The sequence below is a fragment of the Pygocentrus nattereri genome, chromosome 10 (assembly GCF_015220715.1).
Source record: "Pygocentrus nattereri isolate fPygNat1 chromosome 10, fPygNat1.pri, whole genome shotgun sequence".
Classification (NCBI taxonomy): Eukaryota; Metazoa; Chordata; class Actinopteri; order Characiformes; family Serrasalmidae; genus Pygocentrus; species Pygocentrus nattereri.
Genome location: NC_051220.1, coordinates 30,731,997 through 30,752,137, shown reverse-complemented (window position 1 = coordinate 30,752,137; position 20,141 = coordinate 30,731,997). Strand labels below are relative to the sequence as shown.

Below are 20,141 nucleotides of genomic sequence, written 5' to 3'. Positions count from 1 at the left end.
GGGGTTTCTCACACACCCATCCACGGGACTCCGGCGCTTAAACAACACTACTACAGGCCGCGCGCTCCAGTGCCTCAAATGCACTGAGCCCCTACAGCGCCTTCATGAAAAATTGCAGACATCGTGTTTCCTTGCAATATTTTTGCACTCCCTCGCAAAGTGTCAGAGTCCATTGCATTTGCAGAAGAATGCAAAATTATTGCGAGGGAACGCAAAACCATTTACAAGGGAAGGGAATTTATTGCGAAGGAACGCAGTCATGTTTTATAAACTGAGCTATAAATGCAAAACCCTGAACTGCTATAGCATGTCTCCATGTTTAGCCCCCTTAAATCTAAGTTACAGTTATTTTTTTAAAATGTTAAACCGATTTGTTAATCACTGGTTTCCACAAAGGCTAAATGAGAGACCCTGGAAAAGCAATAAATATAACACAAATACACTTGTAAATTTCTGTATGCTGTTTTGGACGTTCAGTTTGTCGATCCTGTCTTGAAACGGTTACACCCTTAATGAATATATTAAATATGGCCAGTTTCTAGCGCAGGATACTTCGGAACAAGTATCAAAACTCACCTTCAGTTAAAGAGATTATAGTTTTTTTGATTTTTGTGCTTGTCTATGTATACTGAAATCTGATTTTTACCCCCTCTAGGGACTGTGTGTAGGAGATCTATACAGACTTTTGGACAAGTCGTGGATCTATCTCTATCTATTTAATGCTTTTGTGTGATGTGGGGATGTTAGTCGGGCTATGCAGCTAATCATCATTGTACAGTGCTGTAGTGATATTGTAAAGGTTCAGTCTCTTTTTCATGCCTTGTGCACTATTAACTATGATCAGTACAATCTCTGAAATTGGAGACAGACTTTTGGATTATAGATTCAAAACCAATCTGATCTTTTTCAGATTAGTAAAATGAACTAGGGGAGTGGTTATGGATGGTGTTTTTCATAGATTAGGGCTAATCTGTGCTTTCACAGCAGCTCTTTTATATCAAGTCCCACTCCAGCTCTGGCATAGTAGTGGTTACTTTATTGCCTCCATGGGGAAATTCTACCTCAGTGAGTCACACTTGTATGTCAAAAGAGGGAAATAGCAACATAACACATTGACAGTGATCAGTGACAAATCATACATGCGCAGGCCCTAAGGCACACATAACACAGTGACACATTACGCGTGTCAAGATATATTCCGCATGTCCCAAGTACATTAAATAATTAAACAATAATTAAACAATCGTGATATGAAAAAATCGTTTGCCCTGTGAAGCTGCATAATCAAAAAGCTTCCAATGCCAATTGCCTTTATATTTGTATTTACTAAAATGATAGCAAATGAAGGAGTTCATGTCACAGTTCTGATGGATATAAAGGGCCTTCTGTTACTGAAAAAAATGTGTTTTTTTTTTAAATAAAACAGCAATATGTAAACACTGATACAGTTTCAAAATGTACCATTCACTCCACAGTCCACACCGTCTATCCTTGGAAACTAAGCTGCAGAAACAGCCTGTTTTGAACTCATTATTTAAGCGCTGAAAAACCAAATCATTTTCATACATCTGCCTATTCCACCTCCTGCAGTTTAATCCCACTCATTCACAGAGAAGCTAAGGAGTGTTTCATCCTGGACCTCTTATTATACAGGGCAGCCAATCAAACGAGCTCATTTACACATATCAGTTTTAAAGACGCAGTAACAATAACAATGGCCTGTTTAATTCAACGTGATACAGTACATTTGAGAAATGGTCATATGAACTTGAATTATGACTGTTTTTGGTAGAGAAAACAACACAAACCTCATGAGGGGAAAAAAAGTGGGGAAAAATGTACAGGCCCTTCAAATTAAATTTAAAACATGCGTCCTATTTCTGAAACAAAATTCACAGATTTATCTACAGTTATAATTTTCTCTTGGCTTCAATAGCAGAGGCTATGATAATATGCTAGATCTAAAAGGTATATAATTTAAAGGAGATGTTAAGGAGATGTCTCTGGTCAGAAAAAAATGCTTTAGGTCTATGTATGTTCACTGTGGTAATCATGTTATAATGTTATTGTTAATGTTAATGTTAATTATGCTCATTGGTTTCTTCCTCCTTAATGGACAGATGTGTAGAAAAGTAAAGGTAGATTTAAACCCAAATTTGTATTTTTAAAAATAGGTTTTAGAAGTGTTTAGGAGTTTTTTGTTTTAAAGCATGATTTTCTAACAGCACATTTAATCATGATTATGGTAATCACTGTTTTCCCTGCTATGCACCATTGCTAAATGGTACTGTATCCGTTATTGAGGAACAGAAGTAATAAAGAAAAAGCTGGTGCCTCCTTGACACTCAATAATTACCATTTTTTTCCAATCAGAGCTTAAATCCATTATGCTAAAATGTAACACAGAGAGGTTTTAATGTTTATGTATGCATGTTTAGTTAATTTTATGTTTATTCCCGGTCTGCTACTCTTTTTGTGTTCCTTTATTTGTTAAAAATCAAGGCCACGAGGGTGACCCGCCCTCCATTTTAAGAATCAGTAGAGCATAACCATTACCACAATGCCGAAGGGAATCCGACGGTCTACCTAAATTGTAGCAAAAACTATATTTAGAACAGTCAACTTCTAAACATTTACTTTATTGAGTCTCATGGGAATATAGTAAAATCTATCAGGTGCAGGCCTGACCTACATGGCGTCTTTGTTTCAAAGCCCTTTGAAATAAAGACACCAAATATTATGACAGGCAGTTACTCATTATTGCCATCATGTGGACAGAAGTGTTCATTACCATTGCTGCCTGACACTGATCACAACGGCTGGACTCTCTGAATCTAAACTGTAGATTCAAAAACATCTCTGAGCTCTACTCTTCAATCTGGCTTCCTTACTTAGAGCTGCTGGTCCGACTGCAGCTCCTGCAACACTAACCATAGGTATGTGAACAGCCATATCTGGGTAGTTTACAGCAACTTCCCCATGAGCCTTCTTCTACAAAAGGTTTGATATCAAGCATGGCTTTGAAGCAGTTCTCACGTAAGGAACTGCATTTTAACTGCTTGGATGAGGCTTCTTACTTGTCGTATGCAGAAAATAGTTTAGAATTGAGTTTAAATGGTTCAGGTTTTAATGTTTGAAAGTGTTTTTAACTGGAGAAACATTAGTCAACCAAGTATGACGTTCAGATGTGTTATGTGAGGATGTCAATTTGCATGAAATCCTGAGAAGCCAAATAAATCTTTTAACCTTAGATACTGTGTTCCATCTGCCACAGTGCGTATTAAATTTCATCTGTCTCAGGACAGACACTGGTCTCCTACACAACCAAGGATAAGTGGATTACCGGCAATGGAAAGATCAAGAGATAACAGGTCAAGCAAATATTCATCCTGGGTATATAATACCATGAGTGGGACAGTAGAGGTGGATATCAGTATTAATTACAGAAATGATAAGGGAAAAAACATTTCAATTTGAACCACATGAATAAGTTTTTACACAATTAACTATTCATGCATTTTGATTCAATAGTATAGTAGCCTATCTCGTGGCAAAAAGAATAAAGGTATAAGTAATATGAAGAGCAGTCTCTATATCTTCTTTTATCAACCACTTTTCTTGAATAACCACAACATGAACTGTATAATAGTGTATAAGTGTGTAATAAATGAGTAAATTCAGTAATAGTACAAATAATACAATACTTCAATAATTTAACAATGTTTATGATCAACAACTAAATTTAGCATGATAATTTTTTATACTTGTATTTAAAATTACATTTTGATTTGTTATTGCTTTGCTAAAAAAATAATAAATGTTGATGTGACCAAAAGATTGAACTTAATAGGATAAATATATTGCTAAAGCAATGAATAATCATTTATGAATGTATTTGTCTTACTAATAAATGCATTATTAATAAACTAATAAAGTAGCCATACGAATTGAAGAAAAAAAAATCTCCAGTGTTGGGCTCAGGTGAGGTCAGAGAACACATAGACCATGTGCAGCATATGGAGGACAAAGTAAATGTAATATTTCAGATGTGGATGTCAAAGTGTTCAGTATTTTCCACCCCAGACTTACTCTGCCTATTACTCAAAAACGGTCTACATCCAGATTATGTGTTCTCTAACAATGTAATCCACACCTAGCGTCCACAGTCAGGTATGTATTATTAGTCAGGAATGTATTATCATGTTCAAACATTGCCCTCTGCAGTGCATATGCAGTGCCTTTCATTCACATAATGGACCTTAACATCATCTGAAGGACTGCGACTCACACTACGGGGGGAGCACTTTTTTTGGATTTATTCAACTAACAGACATACGTAGGCAGGAAGAGGATGGTATAAAACCCTGAGGTGAGTCAATGAGGTCTCTATTGGAGAAGCTCCTGAGGTGAAGAAGACCAGAGGTAATATTTTCTAAATTGATAAACTCTGCCGTACTGAGATTTTGTAATGGTAAACTTTTATTGCCATTAGATAATACATCAGAAATGTGATTTGAAACGTTCTGAACTTTGTTTTCAAGCAGCTATATGTTCTACCCTGTTGATATTTCTTTTTACAGCTAGAATGATTCTGATGATTAAATCTGCCGGGGCGATCATCCTTTTGTTGTCAGTTCTAATTCAAACTGGACAACTTTATCTAAACAATGACGTCACTAACTGTAAGTCCATACTTTCACTTTATAGCACAATTAAGTATGTGTAAAAAAAAATACTACTAATAATAATAATAACTACTAATAACAGAGCTGAACGAGGTTCAATTGTGCATTGGTATTTTCAGTGTTCATTAGGAACTGATTTTACCTTACTGTTGATCTGAAAAGTTGGCTGTGAGGAGTGCAAACTCAAGGAGAACAACATCTTCTCAAAGCCCGGCGCCCCTGTGTATCAGTGCATGGGATGCTGCTTTTCCAGGGCTTACCCGACACCTCTCAGGTCCAAGAAGACCATGCTGGTCCCCAAGAATATCACATCAGAGGCCACGTGCTGCGTTGCCAAAGAATTCAAACGGGTAAAATTAATTAAAATAAAAAGTGCATTTAGTTCCATTACAGAACTATCACAATATCCTACAACACTCATATTCTCCTTTTTCTGCTCCCGCAGGTTTTTGTCAATGATGTAAAACTAGTGAACCACACAGACTGCCACTGCAGCACTTGCTACCATCATAAATCCTAGATATCAAGCCTTCAAAGGCACACTTACATGCAGACAAGGCAGTCGATGCTTGCTTGGCTAGTGTTGTGAAGACGTCACTTGACTGTAAGTTATATTGCAAAAAGGCATTGTTGCTTATGTGCAGGTTAAATGTTCTATGCTTAAAATTCCATTTGTTATCAATGTTAAATTGTTATTCTCATTGTTTTAGAGAACTAGAGGAAAATATATCATGACTATATGTGATCATGTTTAGTTGGGAAATTCTGGTCTTAATTCCAATCATGGGTTTTCAAAATAAAGCCTCTGCTGCAACCAGCCGTAGTTTGTTTTCTCCCACCTAAACTCATTTCCTTGTTTTTAATTATGTGCTTCATTAATTCCACTGTTTTCCTTTAACTGTTTCTGTTGTACTAAAGGGAATAACATTAGCCACACCAGCCATGACAAGTAGTCTAAATGCATTCATAGCCTTCTGGTATATGGGCATAAGGGCACTGGATAAACAAAATATTATTGGCTTGTTATTTATCATTTACTTATTATTTTCCTAAGTCCTAAAACTGTCCACAGTTTCATTTCTTCTTCCATTACAGTTCAGCAAAATAGTTTACTATAGCACAGGCCGTGACTTAGCATTTAAACAGGATCTTCTGAAATGCCCTAAAAATGCAACCGAAATGGCCATCAATCACACCCTGCGAAATCATATGCTAATTACAGACCAAAATAGGCTGAGCAGACACACAGTCTCCAGTCAAATTAAGCTATTCACAACGAGATTCGCTGACAATTTCTGCTGCAACCAAAAAATAAAGGAAACATTTGAAACGTCTTTGTTTTTGGAAATCGTCTTCGCAAGGCCACGGAGTCAGTAGGTCAGTACGAGCCGAATCCCAGTTCACAGAAAAACGCTTGCGAGTTCGACTCAGTTCACTGAACCGATTCATTAGTAATGTCCAAGTGAATGAATCTAACGTCTGATTCAACAACACATTTTTGTTCTAGGGTGGAGGAGGGGGTACAATTATTAGTGAAGTCAGTCTTACTCTCACTCCTTCCATACATAAGGACCTTCGACGAGCGGGGCTGATATCCGTATAATGATTAGTAAATTCAACTTCATTCTAATTCTTTTTATATACAATTACTTTCGATTCAGTGAGTCTGATGCCCTCGTTGATTAGTCAAGGTGTAATGTGTTCAATACACTATCGAAAAATTTCGGACACGTCTAAAAAAGTATAATAGTGGAAGTAAAAGAAACAAATCAAAATATGAATTTTCTATTGCTTTGCTAAAACTATCGGGAGTCCAATGTGACTTATAGACTTACTTCTACGCTATAAATTAAATGATAAAATAACGTTTAAGTCACATGGTTTGATCGATTTGAAAAAAAAAAAAAAATTCAGGCGAGCTCGGGAACCATGTGGACCATGTGGAGTGCAAACGAATTGTAAATACACATGTTAATTAATGGGTTAAGTATTTTCCACCCTAGTAAAAGTCTTAAGCCTATAACAAAGACGTAAACATTCCGCAGATACCACAAAAAGGTTCGATTCAGTTCAAGTGACTCGGTTCGACCGGTTTATCGAAGAGAACCGGTTCAAAAGAACGATTCGGACACCGCTACGCCGTGATTGTGGCGAAGATGGCGGAGGAGGAGGCAGCCGAGAGAGAGCGCGGCACAAGGGGAGAGACGGCGGCCCTCAGAAAGCGCTTCAACGACTTGAACGCTGCTTTACGGGACAGCGCCGAATCACCGTTAGATGCCTCCGCTAGTTTCTGCCAAGAATTCTGCCAGGTGTGTGAGTTTTTTCGTGCAGGTTTTCCCCGTTTTTCCTTACTGCCCTTACTGCTCCATCACTGCAGAGAGGTTAGGTTAGCTTAGCCTAGCCTATCCGGCTAACTGCCTACCGCACTCCTGCAGCTCGCTGCCTGCCTGCCTGGCTGAGTGAAGGGGGAACAAAAATCGCCTCGGCATTGTAGCAGCTCCGTCGGCCGGCCAAGCCTGCGTGCATGTGTGCTTTAGCAAAATGACGACTTAATACGATCCGTTAGCGCACACCGCAGCAAAGATTGGGGCTTTTTCGCTACACTGTTTGTTATTTTATTGTCTAGAAAATCGTTAGCTAGCAGGAGGGCGCTGCAGGTAAAGGCTGCCAAGCCCCCTCGGTGGTAGCTGCTCGGCTATGTGGCTAGCTGGTCTTAGCTTTTTGTGGCACCTTACGCTAATTGCATTGATAATAAGGGAGTGTCTCAGCCCAAAACGCGGTCATGCACTCAGCCTTTTTGTACCGCGATGCCCTTAAAACGGATCTCGACGTTATTTGTGAGCTCCAAGCAGCAGCGCCTTTACAACGAAATGGAGAAATCCGCTCATAAAGCGCTGCTCCTGCAGTTTCCAGAACTGCCGTAGGATGCATGGCCGAAAATGCAAAGATTAATGCCAAATGTTCTAGCTACACATTTTTTTCCTTTGCACATAGGCTTTTTCCCCTACATCATGTGAGTCTGGATGATAGATGATCGTGTTTGTATAAATGGATGCGGTGACCAGGTGGTTGAATTCAAGGATGTTTGGCAGCAACTACCGAGCTCTATTGATTCTGCTCCGCAGAAGACACATTTTATAATTAGGTCGAGCTGGGCAGAGGATCAGGGTTGGGCAATATGGAGATTCATAAGCTAGCATATTAATTGACATAATAAATAAATAAATAAACGAACAGCAATGCTCCTGTTAAGGGTATTCATTTCACATATTAACATTGTATATGAGCAACCACAAACATGTGCAGCAGAGTCTGTAAGTAATTAGGAAGTGACACAGTTTGGGTTGTTTTGGCTCTGTACTCCACCATGCTGGATTTGAAACGAACGTGAACACCGACTGAGGTTAGACTTCAGGATTTAAGCTTTCATTCAAGAATATTTACATCTGTATTGAGCCAGCCATGAGGAGTTGAAACCCATGTGCTCACTCACATCATTTTGAAATGGGGATGCACTGATCATGAATTTTTCATGACTGCTTTTGTTTATGGCTAAATTGACTTTTTTTTTTTTTTTTTTTTTTTTGTGGCTGATTTTATTTTTCTTATTTAAGTCCAAAACTCGTACTGTGTGGGTTAGGTTCAATTAACACATAAAATAGAAATGCATTTACCTTTTTGTTAGCCAAACTTGCAAAATAAACATTTGCTTTTTAATATTTTTAATTTTAAATCAGTTGCCTATTTACAGATCATGAAACAAATAGTGCTGACTATTTAGCACAAGAGGTCATGTATTATGTTATGACATTTTGGTACAAATGCAGTGCAACACTGACTTACATTATTCATGTGATGAAACTGCAAGACCGCTCGGACAAAAAAAAAAACACAGCAAATTGGCTGATTGTCAGTTTTATGTTCTGAGCAAAAATCAACTGATTAGCGATTCACTCTTGGCCATTGAGACTGTGCATCTCCAAAAATTTGCTAAGCACAAATTTTTAGGATGCATTTTCTGACTCATTTTTTATGTTTTGTTAAAACCTCAGTGATTAATTTGTGTTGATGGATAAGTGATTTTGAAGTGGGGTCTCCACTGCTCTTTATAAACTCTCAGGATATTTTAAAAGCTTGAGGACAAGCTTTCTTGGAAAGCATAACATGTGAGAATCTTTTGCCAGTTGTGCAATTAGGGTCGTATCCTGTTAGCGAGCCGCCTCTGCCGTAAACTGGAAGGTACCTTGGTGACTCCACCTCTCATTTTGTGTTTGAACCTCTTTCCACTAAATGCAAATCACCCTTACCAACACACACTGCTGTGTGATGGTTTCTGTGCTCTGTAAATCATAGTTCCCGGAAACAATCCATGATGGCTTCAAACTGAAGGAAACATTTAATTTTGTTTATCCATTTGTAATAATTTCATACAAGTTGTTGAAAAGAATAACATCTGACATATTTCTAATAAAGGTGGTGTTAATCATAATATAGCATTAATATTTCTTGTGTGTGTAAAGCCCAATCCTGACAACACGCATCATTAAAAAAAAAAAACAAAGACTCTTGAAAGTGGCTTATAATGTTTTGTTTGTTTTATATATTTGTTTATCTATCTCTCTACCTATCTGTCACTTTTATCTAAAGCAACTTTAGTTTGTGGAGTTGTGTAACCTAAAAGAATATAAAGAATATTTCTTAAAGTCAATGCAAATCATAAAGCATTTTTCTTCCGCACCATGATGTTTTTGGGTCTCTGTGCATTTTCTCTTGGCGATTGGTGGAAGGGAGAGATGGAACATGATAATGATTAGTATTATTCCCCGCCTTGTGCACAGTGATGTAATCAAAATTCAGAAAATGTTTTGGAGTCGGGGCAAAAGTCGTATTTTGAAGAAAATTGTCGGGGAACTTTTTTTTTTGCCTTTTTATTGAAAACATTGACTTTTGTCTTTTAAATGATGTGGAATGATCTGAATCATTCTTAATATGACAGTTGACTTAACACAGAATTAAACAGGGTCAAATTTGCCCTCAAGTTGATTTAAGTACAGTTGTAACTACTGAAATAAATGTAAGCAGTTAAATATACACAGGATTTTGTGACCCAACTTTTGTACGGATGCTATCAGATACTGCTTACTTTTTGTAGTCCTGACAATGAGTGTTATCAACAAATTTAACACTGGAATCACAGTAAAGAGAGATCTTAATATATAATACTGTATTTCAGTCACAGTAAGCTCATGCTGCGTTGCTTGCCATACCTACTTAAATGATCAGCATGAGACTGCTGTGGTCTAGCCTTCTTATTTATCCTCTGTCTGAACACACGTGAAGCAAAACATTAAAGTTTGGCATCAGGGCCATTTTTAACTGGCCACCCTGGGAAGACACAGTGGAACAGTGAGCCTCTGTAGCACAATTCACTACAATAAAAAAAGGGGGTTTTAGTTTGGTCCTTGAGTCTTAAAAGCTGATTCACATGTAAACAGCATTTTAAATCATGCAAACTATCCAAAATTTATTGCTACTTTTGAAAGTACTAAATGCAAGCATTTGATTTTGTTCTAATTTTTTGACCTATTAAATGAAGTATTTTCATCTATTAAATACTGTTTGTTGCTTTAGTGTGATGGTGGTTTGTAGTTTGGACAGGTGCTTATAGAATGCTAATTATTACACCACGAGCAACGTTTGATTTTGTGTCAAAATTTTCCCGCAGCGACAGACTGCAAAGTCATGGGATACCAGAGTACATTGTTTTTTTTTTTCCTCATCTGTTATCAGATACTTGTGGAATATGGAGGCCAATGGAAGTCTGAGGAAGATCCACTGCCTTTACTGGAGATGTACACAGTGGCTATACTATGCTTTGCCGAAGCCACCCCCTCTCTTTTTCCCGAATGTGAACATGTCACAGTTGTACTTGAAAAGTTAGCCTTGTAAGTATGAATAGCCTCAGTGTGTTGTTCTGTTATGTTACTTGGCCTACTCTGGATTTTTTTCATGTTTGAATGTTTTATTATGCAGGATTTTTCAGATATTGAATGACTAAATTGAAATCCATTTTCAGGACTTGTCTGGATTTACTGCTATCACACTCCGAGAAGGTCCCAGGTGCCTTATGGGAAGATTTTCAGTCCTCTGTCAAGGTTAGAAACAATCTACAAATATTGGACCTGAATTGCCTTGTTAAAGCGGTCATGTGTTTTAGTAGTCCAGCATAATTTCTCTATAGATAAAGATGCTAATTTATTTATAGTATAGTTTATTAGGTGTATTGAAAATAATCCTTTGTGATGTGGTATTTTGGTGTCTTTGTAAAGTGAGCACATTTATTGTCTGTATGTTCACGAAATGACAAAGGACTTCACAGAATTTTCAGTTAGTTTCCCAGTCTGTTAAATGACTAGTAGTTGTAAATGTTGGAGGTGTTTATTTGGTGCTAAGCAGCAGGAATTTAGAAATGGATGCTTTAGTTTTTCTTGCACTCATTGCGGTCTTCTCACAGGTGGCGCATGGTATCCTTGGGGCAAATGGGAATTTTCAGCTTAGCACATTGATGGTTCTAGCTGAAGAAAGTGGTGTTTGGAACAATGCCACGCTGTGTAGCCTTCTGTCAAACAGTATGCCAGATGCTGAAAAAGGTAAAACACATTGTTGTGTGTTGCACTTATTTATTTACCATTAATCTGCTTTATTTTCTGTGTGAATCAGGAGTGTAGAATACAGCGCTTACTGCTTATGAAGTTACATACATAGTTTCACAGTTTAAGAATTACAAATGTGGTTTATCTTGCATGTCCAATTAATGTTCTGGTTCATTTTTGTTGTCCACAGTTCGTGAGTTTCTGACTCGTGAAGGACCTACACTACTCGACATGCGTATAAAGCACCTTATTAAACAGAAGTGTGTTGAAAAAGCTGCAGTGCTTGCAAAGACATGTGCAGAGTTTCCAGAATTTGGTGGAAAGAAGAATTTCAAACAGATCTACCTTGTATGTCTGTGTGAGACAATGCCTCAGCTAGAGCTCATGCAAGAGGTGAGTGACGTTTTCTGTTCAAAAGGGGTCTTTTTTTTTTGTTTTTTTTTATTCATTGTTTGTTGAGGAGGATTCTGTTGGTAAATATATTGTAATACTGGAGCAACCATCAAAGAGAAATATCTACTTCATGGTTCTAAAGTAAAATAACTTTTGTTAGCTGGCTGTTGATGCTAAGTCAAAATCGTCACCAAATTTCATAGCAATTGGTTGACTTGCTTGCTTGAGCTAAATCCACATTTAATTGTTTTGACTAAGCATATTACTTTTGAGCAAAATGTTTTTGTTACACTATTTAAATGGTATAGTAAAATCATTACTCTGTGATCTCTTGTTGGCCTTGAAAACACGGTGGCCTTTTGATCCTGAGTTCTGGGACTGGAAAACTTTGAAGCGTCATTGCCTTTGTTTCAGTTTACCCTAAAACCTAAGAATTCCACGTGCATTTAAAGTATTTATTTTTCACAGTGTCGTTGTAAGTTTTGTTTGCAGGCTTCACAATCAGGTCCTCTTATATTGGAGAACCCTTTTTTTTTTTTTTTTTTTAATTTTTTTTAAGCATTTTGTTTTTTTTTTTTATAGGGATGAAGGTATGATATTGGTCACCCCTGGGCCGCATGCATCTGTTAAGTTTTGAAATGCTTTATTCTGATTGGTTATTGAGAAAAACAAAAAAAAATTTGTTTAAGAAAGTGTGTGTGTGTGTGTGTGTGTGTGTGTGTGTGTGTCTTTTTCAGATAAAAGAGATGGACTGCAAAGATGCTCTGGAAATGATTTGTAACTTGGAATCTGAGGAAAATGAAAAAGGTGCCCTTAGCCTTTGCACTGCTTTTTTGAAGCGCCAACTTCTCCAAGGGGATGTTTATTGTGCCTGGTATGACCTCAAATTTGATCTCTGTTTGGTTTGGCCAAATGCATGTCTCGTATCTGTTGCTGGTATGTTTTGTTGCACAATATTCATAAAATGGTGAATTTCACTTATGATGTGTAATGTGCCAAATAGGATACTTCGGCAATGTCTCTCTTTCTGTCTTTCCACACTGACACTTGAAGTAAAAAGTAATATGTTAGTTGTTTATGGAAGTTCAGCATGTTGGGGCTGTCTGTAAATATACTGTGGCTGGGTTGTCAGTTGCTAGTTCAAAAATTGAAAAGTAGGTAATTGGTAATGACGTAGGTTCATGTTTAGTAAGATTTAGGATATACACATGCAGTCTTTTGAATTAGTTGTGTATCATTATGACATTTCCTTTGACAGCTTATTGACTCAAACTTAAAGAAGTTTTAAGATTGTCTTGTGATTCTGTTTGCAGGGAACTGACGTTGTTTTGGAGTAAGCTTCTAATACGTCTTGAGTCAACACAAGCTTTTTTGGATCAATGCCGACTGTTAGCACAATTGTCTGGGAGTGTTTATCACATACTTCTCCTCATCAAAGTTATTCAAGCAGAGGTCAGGGTTCTTTTCTTATTCTTTTTTTTTTTTTTTTTTTTTTTTTTTTTTTTTTTTTTTTTAATCATTGCTTTTGAGAGCATATTTATATTAATGTAATGGGTATTATTGTATTATGGTAATATCATGCTTTTTTCTTTTACAGGTCCAGAATGAAGGACTTCCGGTGTGCATTGAAATGTGCATTCAGGCTCTAAAAATGGGCGTGAGTGGCACTGAAGATTGCAGTACAACTATTTGCAAAACTATCTCTTGCTTGTTGCCATTAGATTTGGAAGTAAAACGAGCTTGTCAGTTAACAGAGTTCCTTGCGAAGCCCACTGTGGATTCTTACTATGCTGTTGAAACGCTGTTCAATGAACCTGATCAAAAGATTGAGGAGGAAAGTCTCCCGATTCCAAATTCATTACGCTGTGATCTCTTGTTGGCCTTGAAGACGCAGTGGCCTTTTGATCCTGAGTTCTGGGACTGGAAAACTTTGAAGCGTCATTGCCTTGCTCTGATGGGGGAGGAGGCATCAATTGTGTCATCCATTGACAAGCTGAATGACAGTGAGGACAATGAAGGACTGCTGGACTCTGAAGACAGAGATTTCAAACATCTGGACTTTCTCCTCGGTCCAACAGATGAGTTTCGTGACATTGAAGCCGAAAGGAAGAAAAAACGAGATATGAAAAAGTTGAGAGAGAGGGGATTTGTGTCAGCAAGGTTTCGCAACTGGCAAGCTTACATGCAGTATTGTGTATTGTGCGATAAGGAGTTCCTCGGGCACAGGATTGTGAAGCATGCACTCAAGCATGTTCAAGATGGTATATTCCGCTGTCCAATATGTGCTAATGCATTTGAAACAAGAGCGATTCTGGAGCCTCATGTAGCCACACACGTAAAACAGTCATGCAAAGAACGACTCGCTGCTATGAATGCAAAACAGAAACATCCCTCAAAATCCTTCTTGGGTAACAGTAAACAAGACCGCATCAGATCTGTAAAAGTTGGGCTGAACATGTACCCTAACTTTGCAGGATCTTCAAACACTATTTCTAACCCTGCTGGAAAAGTCAAAAGTAAAATATACTGTCCAAAACCTGGGAACCCTGTACGTGATGTTGAGAACACTGAAGACTGTTCCTGTCCTGTTACAAGCTGCCAGAAAGTTTTCAAGTATTTCAGAAACTTGGTTGCACATGTTAAGGCCCACAAAAATGAAGAGGAAGCTACACATTTTCTTGAAATACAGAGCCAGAGAGCAATTTGTCAGTATTGCCGTCGACAGTTTGTTAATGTCACTCATCTTAATGATCACTTGCAGATGCATTGTGGTGAAAAGCCATATTTTTGCATTCAGCTGGGATGCAAATGTAGCTTTCACTCTCATGCAGAACTTCTCATGCACAGAAAAGTGCATACAGAATTCCAGGCACAGTGTATGTTTCCAAACTGTGGGAGAATATTCAATGAGGCTTACTTACTGTATGATCACGAAGCACAGCACTACATCACATTTACCTGCAAAAACAGTAACTGTGGCAAGGTTTTCTACTCTCTGTCTCAGCTGAATTTGCATCAGAAAGACCATACAAAGCAAGGGGATACTGATTCCGATGACTCGAGATTTCAAGGTGAAGTACCAGACCAGAGATGCTTCAGTCTAGATTGTTCTTCAAACCAAGTTGAAGTTCAAAATGATTCGACTGAACTTCAAGTTCAACAACCTGTTGAGGGCATGTTAAATTCTATTCATGACTCTGTTAAAGAGCCTGAGTGTTCTTTCTCTTTCACAGCTGAATCATCCGTTACACATGATCAGTCGCCAGCTAAGGATCCTTCTGTTGCGCATTCTGATGAGAAGACCCAGACTCCAGAAACAGCTTGTGTGAAGCAGTCTGGTGTAGATGGTGCAGCCCAGTTTCATCTTGTATCATGCTACATTAAATTGGAACCTATTCGAATCAAGTATGATGATCCTATTTTCTTGAACGCTCTTAGGAGTTCTGATTCTGTGGCTCAGTCACTGTTCCAAGATAAGAAGCTGTTTTCCTTTACATGGAAACCGCACAAATCTCCTCAAAAGACATCTGATTTACAAGGTCAGGTGACGCCAAATGCAGGTCCTGAGTCAGAGGCACAGAATACTCTGGCAAACGGAGAAGATGGTCTCATTCATGCTTGTCCTTTTGAGACCTGCACACGGAGATACAGCACTACAAAAAGTCTGTCAAGACATGTTAAAAATGTGCATTTTGATGCATTTGAAGAGTGGAAACTCTCAAGGAAGTACAAGAGGATTGCAGAAATTGCTGCAAAGAAATCTGATCACAAAAATGCCAGTTTTCAGACTCCAAAGAAAAAAATAAAACCATCTAACATGGCAAAGCCGCAGCAGTATCCAGAAACCAGTCAAGTGAAGTTTCCAGACTCTGTGACTACAGAGCATTTTTCACCTCCTCCTGGTACTATCAACGCACAGTCTCTTGGTGCCAAATTGTGCCCCAAGTTTGAAAACTCTCAAAGTGAAGCTCCATTAACTCAGCCTGCATTAATGCAGTCACAGATGTCTCATTCATGGACCTCAAATTCATTTGATGGCTATAATTCAGACTACTCCCTTCAGAATCACTTCCCTTCAATGATCATACCTGACAGTTTGCAGAATTACCCTTTATACGTGCCCAACACTGATCTGCTGTCAGAAAGAGAAATGGACTTTACTTCTTCTTTAACTGATGATGGCAATACCCATACCACAGTAAACACAGATTCGCACTCAAGTGTGCTGAATGAAGCCTCTAAATATGTGTCAAGCTCTCTGAGGGTTTTGCATGCTCTAAATGGTGATCAGACATGTGAGATGGCACAGGGATCCTCAAGTGAAGATCTTGGATACATGGAGATGAGGCAGAATCATCACAATGTGATTCCTCCTAGTGTCAGTGATTTACATGCATCTGTGTCTGAACAGAATTTTAGTCCTTACTTTTCATCTTACCCAGCAGAGACATGCCCCAGTTCAGTACAGCCACTGGACAAGACGGACAAAGAATTCACAGTTAACAATACTGATCCTTTGTTTTCGTCAGACATGAAGAACATAGTTGGTCTTGCATTACCATCACCTGTTTGCAAGGAGGAACCAGAAAGTTTCTCTGTTTCAAGTGTCGACACAGCAGCACTGCAGAATGAGCAGAATCCTGATTTACTTGCTCAAGAAATGTCTCCAGTCCCAACTGAAGGCATATCTCCCGAGGACATGAGTGTTACCGGTGTTGATGAAAGCAAGAAAGCAAAGAAAATTAGATCGTCAAAGAGGACAAAGTGGCCTGCAATAATAAAAGATGGAAAAGTCATTTGCTGCAGGTGCTACAGAGAGTTTTCTAGCACAAAGTCACTTGGAGGTCACTTGTCGAAGCGTTCTCAGTGCAGACCAATAGATGAAGTAGATCTCACTGCTGACTTGCCTACATCATTTCTTGATTTCCTGAATGATCCTGATATTTCAACTATCCAAACATCTCTTACAAGGAATGATGTGCATGGCCAACATTCAGAATCGGATGTACTTAACAGTGACAACTTTGCAGAGATGCATAGCCCACATTACAATGTTCAGAATGGTGATCTGTCATCAGCAGACTCTTTCAAAATGACATTCATGGCACCTCCTGGTCAAAGTGGAAGTTCTTCAAACAGACCATCGCTTACAGATTTGACAGCTGGTCCAGATACTGGTACCGAAAGGAGTTCTGAGGCCGAAATGCTTCCTACTCACTTTGGTGAAGATGGTAAAATTTTAGAGATTGAAAGAGCGTTGCAACGGCTAGATTTAGTAGATGTGCTCACCCAAGACGCATTAAAAGTTGGGACAACTGCCTTGCAAGACACATTAAATGTTGGGACGACTGCCTTGCATAATCTTATGCCTGACACTGAAATTGCCAAGAAGAGAAGTACTGAAACTAAAAGTCAGGGAGACGCTGATCGTAAGAACATCCTCAAACCCTTCAGATGTAGTGAAGAAGGCTGTATCTATGGTGCAATGACGAAGGAAGCGCTGTTCAAACATCTAAGCAGGGTACATGACTTCACTCAGGACATGATAAATGAACTGAAGAAAAATCCAGACAAATTATCGCCATACACCTGTCATTTGTGCGCAAAGACATTTACTAGAACCACAGGCCTTAAAATCCACTATAAAAATGTCCATCACTTATCAAAGGAGGAGCTGTCTCAGTTGAAAATTGGCCGCGAACGTAAAAAAAGAGAAGATTCTGTCTCTGATTTAAAAGATTCAAGTAACAGCCTGGCCAGTAGTCAGACACCCAGTTTTTCACCTGTCTGCGTCGCTCAATCTACATCAAGTGCAGTTTTTAGAGTGGCAGATCCTGCTGCTTCAGGAAGAGAAATAGCAGATTTGACAAGAGAAAAGCAGTGCCCTAAACTTGAACTTGTAACTGACAGACCAAGCTGTATTGCTGCAAATGTGCCACAGAAAAATTCTGGTCTTGGTTTGATACCAGAAAAAGCTGAGAAATCACTACAAGTCCCTTACCATACAGGAGATAACCCAAGTGTGCAGTTTGCATCCACTGATGAAAAGCAAGAGCTGTTAGCTGGAAACTCTGTTCCTCCTGGCAAACCCAGTCATTTGGGACAAACTGGCAAAGCCACATCCACACTTGTTGGAGAATTCTTAGCAGAAAAAAGGGAAACGCCAAAAAAGAAGAAATCAAAGGGGAAGGTAGAGTCCCTTCAAAGAATAAAAATAGAGAAAAGACTTCAAGACGACGCTGATTTAAACGAAAAAGGTGATGACATCAGTCTGTACAGACCATACCGCTGTGTCCATGAAGGATGTGTAGCTGCTTTCTCTATACAGCAAAATCTGATCCTGCATTACAGGGCAATGCATCAGTCAGAGAGTGCAGGGGAAACGAATAAAGAAAAAGGTAGCACTTGTAATAAAGCTGAGGGTGCTGTTCAGGTCCATGAATTCAAATGTCAAGTCAAAGAGTGTTCAAAGGTTGTATCCAAAGTTACCAGCTTACTAAAGCATTATCTTTTGCTTCACAGATGTACGCTAGAAAAAGCAAGTGCTTTGCTGTCAGGTGTTGAGGTAGGCACATTCCAGTGCGATCAGTCGAAATGCCCTGCTTACTTCACCTGCCACCTGAAGTACATTGATCACATTAAAAATGATCACAAGGCAATAAGAGTCTCAGCAGATGGTGATTTTGAGAGTGTGGACCTCACATTTAAGTGTGAATGTGAGGGTTGTGATAGGGTCTATACCACCAAGTCAAATCTTCTTCGACATCTCATGAAAAAACATCATGCAACCTTTGAAGCCATTAAACAGAAACAAAAAAATGGTGAGGGAGAAAATGGACCAACAAAAACAGTCAGTGCAAACCCCAACAATGGGAAAGAAAACATTGCAAGTAACAAAATTAAACTGAAGAAGAAAATGGCTAAGAAAAAGGAGGAAAAAGGACGTAACCATTGGACAAGCTTTGGGAAGCCTTCGCTCAAGTCCTTGGAAGAGGCGTCTGCCATGTGCACCGGGAAGTTTCCTCTGCAGTATCCCTGTATGATTGTGGGCTGTGACGCAGTCTTGAGTGCAGAGCGGCATATATTCAATCATTACACCACTCATGGGCTCACAGAGCGATACATAGAGGATCAGAGGAGCCATTTCATATTTTGCAAGAAGATGTCACGATTGCGGCTCAAAGACATCAATAAAACTGACGATGCTTCAACAGTGACTGCTGAGGCTGAAAAGGCTGAACCTGAAGAAAAAACTGAAGAAAACTCATCGATTAGGTCTCAGGATCCAGAGCCTCCTAAGCCGGAGCAGCCAGCTAATGAAAACTCTTCAGCTGTAGCAGTGCCACAAGTGAAACGCAAAAGGGGGCGCCCACGAAAAGCAGAACAGATGCTAAAATTCAACCCAGAAAGAAAACAAAGTCTTCGGAACAGTGCTATCAATATTAACCGTGTTGCAAAGCTTTCAAGACTTACATCAAAGACTGCTGCCCGTCAGGAGGCGTATGCAGAGGGTGGTGTTGCACAAAAGCTTTTCAGTCCTTCAGGCCTGGAGGCATCAATCCTTAAGTTATTTGAGGAATCTCCATCTAGAAACACTTTTAAGAGGAAAATGAGTGAAAATGCTCGCTCTGGCATGCCGTTAAAACGACAACAGTTAATTCGCCAACGAAATGCTAGAGTTGGCTACAAATACTCTGCGGTCCACAAAAAACGAAATATTGTTCATTTCAGAAATCCTCTCAAGTTGGAGTCTGTGAATAATGTTAAGATTGTTGTGGATGAGAGCCTCTCCGATGGTGCTGATCGTCTGCTGAAACAACTTCAGGACATGCGGCCAATGGTCATTCTGAAGAAGTGGCTGTGCAGTTGATGACTGGGTTTGAGACTGTTGTCTCTGTCTCTATTCAAAGCTTTGCACTCAGGACAAGATAACGTTACATGCTGCAGACAGGTTACATCAGATAACATTTTATCAGCGGTTTTCAAAGCATGATTTAATTTGATTTGGGGAGATTGGGGGGGAAAAAAGGCAAATTGTTATACAAAATATTGATTTTAAATTTTGAGATACCGTTATGTACATTAGGATTTAAATGTTATGTAGAAACATTTGTATTTATAACGTTAATTCTCTTTTAAAGATTAGCGTTTGCTAAATTTAATATTTTACACACATGCTGAAATGTTTTGATATATCCCTATGGGATTTTTCTTTTTTTAAGTATATATTTATTTTTTACTTCACTGTAGTGTATAGTAATGTATATGTCTTCCACATGATATTCAATAAAAGTAACCTGAATGCTTTCTGTAATGCTGTACTTTTTTTCTTCATTTTTTTAAACGTGTAATTTCATTCCAGATAAGGTTGAAGAGCCACACTTTAAGTATTTGTCAAATTATAATTAAT

General features: G+C 38.7%; 2 protein-coding genes across 2 annotated transcripts; both read left to right on the top strand.

Annotated features, from left to right (window-relative positions):
- The first annotated feature begins 4,313 nt into the window (after positions 1–4,313).
- cga (glycoprotein hormones, alpha polypeptide) lies at positions 4,314–5,508 on the top strand. Its single transcript, XM_017690727.2, has 4 exons — positions 4,314–4,422; positions 4,581–4,682; positions 4,848–5,035; positions 5,131–5,508. The coding sequence occupies exons 2-4, from the start codon at positions 4,586–4,588 to the stop codon at positions 5,203–5,205; spliced, it is 360 nt and encodes a 119-aa protein (XP_017546216.1). The 5' UTR covers positions 4,314–4,422; positions 4,581–4,585; the 3' UTR covers positions 5,206–5,508.
- A 1,332-nt stretch (positions 5,509–6,840) lies between these two features.
- znf292a (zinc finger protein 292a) lies at positions 6,841–20,045 on the top strand. The gene is made up of 8 exons (XM_017690936.2): positions 6,841–6,994; positions 10,476–10,630; positions 10,762–10,840; positions 11,200–11,335; positions 11,529–11,731; positions 12,469–12,605; positions 13,045–13,183; positions 13,329–20,045. The coding sequence occupies exons 1-8, from the start codon at positions 6,842–6,844 to the stop codon at positions 19,599–19,601; spliced, it is 7,275 nt and encodes a 2,424-aa protein (XP_017546425.1). The 5' UTR covers position 6,841; the 3' UTR covers positions 19,602–20,045.
- The last annotated feature ends 96 nt before the right edge of the window (positions 20,046–20,141 follow it).

Excerpts from the sequence above, each read along its gene's own strand:
- cga (XM_017690727.2), top strand. The coding sequence starts at position 4,586 with ATGATTCTGATGATTAAATCTGCCGGGGCGATCATCCTTTTGTTGTCA. Across the intron at positions 4,683-4,847 it reads AAACAATGACGTCACTAACT|TTGGCTGTGAGGAGTGCAAA; the intron begins GTAAGTCCATAC and ends TGATCTGAAAAG. Across the intron at positions 5,036-5,130 it reads TTGCCAAAGAATTCAAACGG|GTTTTTGTCAATGATGTAAA; the intron begins GTAAAATTAATT and ends CTGCTCCCGCAG.
- znf292a (XM_017690936.2), top strand. The coding sequence starts at position 6,842 with ATGGCGGAGGAGGAGGCAGCCGAGAGAGAGCGCGGCACAAGGGGAGAG. Across the intron at positions 10,631-10,761 it reads GTACTTGAAAAGTTAGCCTT|GACTTGTCTGGATTTACTGC; the intron begins GTAAGTATGAAT and ends ATCCATTTTCAG. Across the intron at positions 10,841-11,199 it reads ATTTTCAGTCCTCTGTCAAG|GTGGCGCATGGTATCCTTGG; the intron begins GTTAGAAACAAT and ends GTCTTCTCACAG.